Source organism: Scleropages formosus, chromosome 12, assembly GCF_900964775.1.
Source record: "Scleropages formosus chromosome 12, fSclFor1.1, whole genome shotgun sequence".
Lineage (NCBI taxonomy): Eukaryota > Metazoa > Chordata > Actinopteri > Osteoglossiformes > Osteoglossidae > Scleropages > Scleropages formosus.
The window spans coordinates 15,821,912-15,828,519 of record NC_041817.1 but is presented as its reverse complement, the minus strand read 5'-3'; the positions used below and the strand labels follow the sequence as shown (position 1 = coordinate 15,828,519).

Genomic DNA, 6,608 nt, shown 5'->3' with positions numbered 1-6,608 from the left:
TGTGATGGACGAGTGTCCGACCAGGATGTACCCTGTCTAACCTGATGGGTTATGCTTCTGGGTTGGGTTCCAGACTGCTGCAATCCTGCCAGATCAAGCAGTTATTGATGGTTGGTGAGTATCAATAACAGTGATGTGATCTCTTTGGGGAAACTTTCTGTTAATTTAAATTTTAATTTGCAAAGCTAATACACCTATTATAAGTGTAACATTTCACCATCATAACCCTGAATTACACACGCAGTCTTCCATCCTCAGTCTGCTAGAACAGTCTTGAGTTCACATTTGGCAGGTCATCAGAAGTCCAAAAAACATCTGAGCAATTTAAATTGGCTTGAAATAGTACATCAAACTGAACAACTTATATGATTCCTTTGTATTACTATTTATTTCTATTATTTTAAGGAAAAACGCTTTGACAAATATTTTTGCATTGCTTTTTATTAAAATAGTTCCACATTGTACCATAATAAAATAAATGCTTCCATGATAAAATAATCAATGCAATTATGACTACTACACGTTGCATTTAAGATAATAAATCCATTATAAAAAAGTAAACCTGATTTTTTTCCCCAAAAGTGTTGCTGTTAATGTTATGTTATAAAAATATTGTATTTTGCTATTGTAACTTGCAAATATTATCCTCTAAAGAAATCCATAAACACTCAACACAGTTTGTAGCCAAGAAAAAAGCTAACGTTTGTAATGTTACTGAATAATCTAAAATAGCCATATTTTAATTTTCAAAGCATAACTGTAAATATTTTTAATGAAAAGTACTTTCCAAATAGCAAAAGTAAGAAATCAAAAAGGTATAAAAGTCAATTGCTGTGTTTCTCTTTAAAACTATATATATAGAAAATCCCTCCAAAGCATTCTAATTTGATATGCCGATGTACTGATGTGAAATAAGATAAAATGTCGGTAAACAATTAAAATTAACATCATTAGTTCCTAACGTGATATAGGGAAATTAAAAAGAAACAGTTGAGTTTTGGAACAAACGGTGTAACAGTTAGAAAAATTAAACAATTTGTACATGTAATATATCAACATTTTGTCAAAAATTCAAATTCTGAGACTGGAAAAAATCAGTAGTTAAAAACACAATCTAGAGGGCAAAAATGTATGCTTGTCCAGCATTTCCCTTGGGCCATGTTAAGTAATCTTAATACAAGTGGCTCGAGAATAGAGCCTTTTTTTTAAAAAAAAAAAATCTTGTCACATGGTTGATCTCTGACCGGACTCCTCGAGTTTGCAGTTCCGTTTGCGGGCATCACATCCACCCTCGGGGTTGTCCCCACTGGTTTTGCTGAGCACAGACAAAGTGGTGCCCACTTTGGAGTCTGCAGCTTCCTCACCACTGCCACGTTGGATTTGGTGCTGTATCTCCCTGGGTCGCTGCCACGAAGGCCGAGTAACAAGCCAAAGTATGAGTGCACCGTACACCGTGATTAACACTCCAAGAGCATTCACAAAGATTGCCTCTGGTGGGGAGTCCTTGTACTTAGGATCCTTGCTGGGAGACAAGAATAAGACTTAATTACAAAAAAAAAAAAAAAAAACATTCCAAACCAGTGGCCTAATGTCCAGTTCAAGTAAAATCTTTGCTGATGTTTTCACTATTAAATGTATTCCTGAAATACTGAAATATGAGTGGACAGTTTAAAATACTATAAAATACTGCACTGAATCCACCCAGTTGTTATTTTTATGATTGTGTGACATATTCATTTAATAACTAAATTATGCTTCACTCAGCTACTTATACCTTTAGTTGAAAAAAACTGCATATAACAGAATCATCATGAGGACCTGGTATCAAGGTTGAAAATCCCTGCTCTAAATAAAACCACAGGACATTTTGCATGGGCCACAAGATGTACAAAAATGTAAAAGCTGGGGAAAATGTTATCTGATCTGCTGTTTCCAGATTAGTCACTAACTGCATGCTTGCAACCCTTGAGAACTATAACTCTGTAACAGACATCTATTCCGGAAATAATAAATGCACTGGGTTCCAATAATCACAGCACTGTACTACTTACAGCCCAAAAATTAGCTTTTCTGTGATTCCCATCAAACAGGTGGCAATGACAATGGTGAAGATGAAAAGGCCACTGTAAACATGTAGTGGCATGAAGGCCACCCTCAAGTACACTGGGGTGATTGGCAGCAGGTACATGCACAGACCCAGAAGCAACTATGGGAAGAAATAAAAAAATTGATCATTACTCTTTCTAACCAGTAAGTCAGCTGTAAGCAGCATATTGAGCCGACAACCGAAGCTAATGCTGTTCACTATGTACTTTTGCTTTTTATGGAAAGTTTTGCAGTTTCAGCTTTGACAAAGTATACAAGTGGAATTTCCTTTTGCATTATTAAAGCTTATGTTTCCATCTTAATAATCACCAATAGTATCATATACTATTATGTATACCAAATGCTTCCACATGCAAATACATAAATACAAAAGGTGCTCCAACAATATTATCGGGACTGGTATGTGGCAGTTCACCTGCAGTCCATACAGAATGACAGATGCCAGCCCCACCCAGCTATGCAGACTGTACATGTTGGGGATGTTCTGGGCGTTGTGGAAGTCGAAGACCGCCACCAGGGAGATGACAGCCATGATGAAGGCTAAGGTATTTAGGCCAGCATGAATGAACTTCATCATGATCTTGCTGCACTTCCATGTCCACGGCAGTCTGTATACCGCAATGGCTGAAATGGTTTGTTCAAGGTTAAATGGGCTGAGAAAAAAAAAACATTTTCTACAAATGATAAAAATCTGACTTTTTTAGAGGTGTTTTGAGCATAGCTCAGTAGGCATACAGAAATCAAAACAGACTGTTCTGAGACACGTTTAGATTTAATAACACAGGTCCTATGATAGGATATGTAGCCTAACAACAAACATTCTTTTATAATAAAGTACTCCTATTCCATTCACAGTCCTGAGATTACACAACGTTATTCATTTTAATGAATACTCTTTTGCAGGAAATAACATAAAAGTGAAGCTGTGCACCACCCAACATGGAATACCTTTCCATCACTATTTATTAAGACTAATTACACTGGGAAACAAGTTCAAAAACAAACATCGCAAATTATTCCGGCTAATTAGTTTCCCATTCTGGGCATCTTATTGATACAGAGAGTACAACCCCCGCGTTTCAAGTGATGCAAAACAACTTTGCTTTAAATTAATACAATTTTACTACTTCAGTTAGTTGATTGCACAATCTGGTTGTGTTATACCGGTGTATAACGGAAAGAAATGTAATCTTTCGACTTTTTTGCTGCCTGTTCCCACCATGTCTGTGCTGAGGTGGGAAAACAACAACATCAAGCGACGATGTCATGATGTGTGTGTGTGTGACTGGGGGGATTTTACACACACCGAACAGTAAATCTGTGCGAGTCCTACGCTACGACGTACGTGCGAAGTTAATTTCACACAAACCACTTTTTCGCTGATAAATGACTCACCGTTTCCCGTTATTACATGACATGTCATAAGGCGGTGTTTGAAAAGTTGCCTGGCTTCTCCCTGGCGTTACGCTTAAGTTAGTTATTTCACTGCGTCACGTCATCGTTTGCTACAGACAGCGTGCGGAGGAGCGATAAAGAGCAAAACCCCGGTCTGGACCCCTCACCGATTCCCTGGATGAACACGAAGCCGGTGACGATGAGGACGGGGTGCCAGTTGAACTCGGCCAGTCCTCCGTCCCACGCCAGACCCTCCTTGAAGTGCAAGACCCATCTGAGCACGAAGACGACGGAGACGAATCCGACCGCGAGCGCCGCGCTCAGTAAAGCCAGAAAGAGCCTGTAACTGTCCATGGCCGCGGCTGCGAAGCGCGGGATGAGGCGGAAGGAGCGCGCGACTTCCTCAAGGGTGGGAGCTGGAGTAGCGGGAGAGTCTCGAGAGGAGTGGGCGGGGGTAGTGGAGCAGGGAGGCTGCGCAGCCCCGCGTCTGATGTGTCCCGTGTGTGTGTGTAGACTCGTGCTATCTGTCTATGTACGTGCAGTTACTTAAGTTTCTCTAAGTAGGACGGGACAGCTCGTAGCGTTGGGCTTGCAGCCACTAACTTTAGCCCCAAAAGTCACAGATTCGAACGCCACCTCCGGTGTAGTACCCTTGAGAAAGGTATCTACCAAATTCAATTGCCCAGCAATGCATGGAATAAATAACTCTAACTGATAACGTTATATCAGTCGCTTTGGAAAAAGGCGTCAGCAAATAAGTAACAAAATGATATGGCGGTGACATCTCAACGGGAGGAGATGTATGTACGTTTTCTATTCAGTTTGCTCAAACTAAATTTCACGGTTCCATGTGCCCTTTACTGAATTAAAGTTGCCGTTATCTCTCTAAGCTCGACTTTACCGCGTTTTCTTGTGCAACTTAAAAATACATTAAGTAAAGGTCAGTACTTCGGATACAAGATGGCATGATGGTGATGGTGATGATGGTGATGATGTGCGATCACTGAAGCGAGGCGTGCCGTGTCCCCCAGTATTAGTTCAGCTCTACTCAGTACCGTTGCTGATATTTATTGAACCCCAATAACCGACAAGTCGAACGGGTTAATACGGATGAAGAATGACTAAACTAGTGTGTCGAGTACCATCAAAAATAAGTTGAAAAATTGTGGTGTTTTTACAGGTTTTAAAGCAAAGTTGTGTGCTGCAAATGTGAAATGAAAAGGAAAGATCACGGCGGCGCAGGGCTGTTGAGGTGTAGGTTCGAGTCGTCTAAAGTCCGTGTACACTTTTTTCTTGTCTTGTCTGCATGGCTTTCCTCCCACAATTCAAAGACATGCAGTTCAGGTTAATTGGTGACCTTAAAAATTACCCTTTGAGTGTGAATGAGTGTGTGTGGCTTTCCTGCGATGGACTGCCATCCCAGGTAAAAAAGGGCAATATGTTGTAGATAGCTTGAGTCTTGACGTTTTAAGCTGTGTTGGAGAAAACCATTAACTCGGATTTTACATTTACTTATTTAGCAGATGCTTTTCTCCAAAGCGACTTACAATGTATACTATAGCATTATCAGCCCACACACCTTTTTCGCAAAGGTGCCTTACACTGCGAGATAAACTACTTACAATGGATCACTCATCCATACATCACTGGAACACACTCTCTCTGTCACTCACACACTATGGGTGAACCTGAACAGCATGTCTTTGGAGTGTGGGAGGAAACCAGAGCACCTAGAGGAAACCCACACAGACACAGGGAGGACACACAAACTCTACACAGACTGAGCAGGGATCAAACCCACATCTCTCTCAACATCCAGGCACTGTGAGACAGCAGCACTACTTGCTGTGCCACCGTGCCACCCAACTCAATGGTTGTGGGACAGCTGGTAGTGCAGGGGTTAGAGCTGCTGTCTTTAGCCCCAAAGCTTGCAGATTTGAATCTCACCTCTGGCTGTAGTACTCTTGAGCAAGGTATATACCCTAAATTGCTCCAGTAAAATAACCCACTACAAATGGGTAAATAACTGTAGGTATATTAACATTGTAAGTCACTTTGGTTAAGGCCAACAAGACAGTTTAGGGACACCAATTACCCACAGAATCTTATTCGCTACAGTCCAAAACACTGCACCCCTCCACCTGTAGCTTCCTCTTTAGTCTGCTCATGAGGGGTCCAAAATCAAATATCCCATTTGTTCTAACTCTTGGTCCTGGTGTGCTGAACTACCGAACCCAGCTTTCTCTCAAGAGGCTCAAAACTAATCGCTTTGACCCATTTTTCTCCCAGGTGCCTGACATTTTTTTTAATGAGGCCATGTTCATTTTCTCTGTGCATTTTCTATTCATCATACATCAATTCTACTGGCAAGCTATTTAAGTATGTGTCCTATCAAAAGAGTGGTATTAAACAAGGTGAGACTGATAAAGCTTCCTATTTTGGATTGGACTCAAAGCTGCCAAATGCAGAAATGTTAAGGGTTATGTAGCACTGATGTACATGTTAGGTAGGTAATTATGTTTCAAATGAAGATTACGCTGAAGACTGTTGTAAAGTTATTTTAAAAAAACCTCTGGAGAAACACAGCTTTAATGAGACATTCTTCAATACAAACATACTGTTGATATTAAGCATATTCTTGTAAAGTTACAGAACAAAAATTGTTTAAATTCATTTTTCCCCTCAGTACCGCACACTGACAAAGCAAAAACATGATTTTAGAAATTTTTGCTAATTCATACAAAAAAATTTTCAGGTGCATATCTTTACATAGAACTACGCGTGGGTGGTGAGCCCCAACTCACTCAGCCCAGATATTGGGTCAGTCGCTGTTGCATCCATCTCCATGGGCTTGTGCCGCACGGCAATGTCGAGCGCACAAAAAATTGATGGTTGCAGCTCCAAGGCCGCCCGAGTCGATTTTGCAGCCTTCCACGCTGCCTTCTTCCAAGCATGCTGCTCACGCTTTCACTGAACCGGTGTCTTGGCTGGTATCTTTCGAGTCCCGGAGGCCTTAGCTTGCTCCGTAAGTGCAGCTCGTTGGTTGCAAAAGTACTTTGTGTCGTGTTTCTTGGGCATCTTTGAAATTTTTAACGATGATCCGCCTT

The 6,608-nt window shown here is 40.9% G+C and overlaps 1 protein-coding gene across 1 annotated transcript; it reads right to left on the bottom strand.

Moving 5' to 3' along the window:
* Positions 1-890: 890 nt before the first annotated feature.
* Positions 891-4,117, bottom strand: cybrd1 (cytochrome b reductase 1). Its single transcript, XM_018729556.2, has 4 exons — positions 3,669-4,117; positions 2,522-2,730; positions 2,052-2,206; positions 891-1,522 (listed from the first exon to the last, which is right to left on the bottom strand). The coding sequence occupies exons 1-4, from the start codon at positions 3,853-3,855 to the stop codon at positions 1,225-1,227; spliced, it is 849 nt and encodes a 282-aa protein (XP_018585072.1). The 5' UTR covers positions 3,856-4,117; the 3' UTR covers positions 891-1,224.
* Between the last annotated feature and the right edge of the window lie 2,491 nt (positions 4,118-6,608).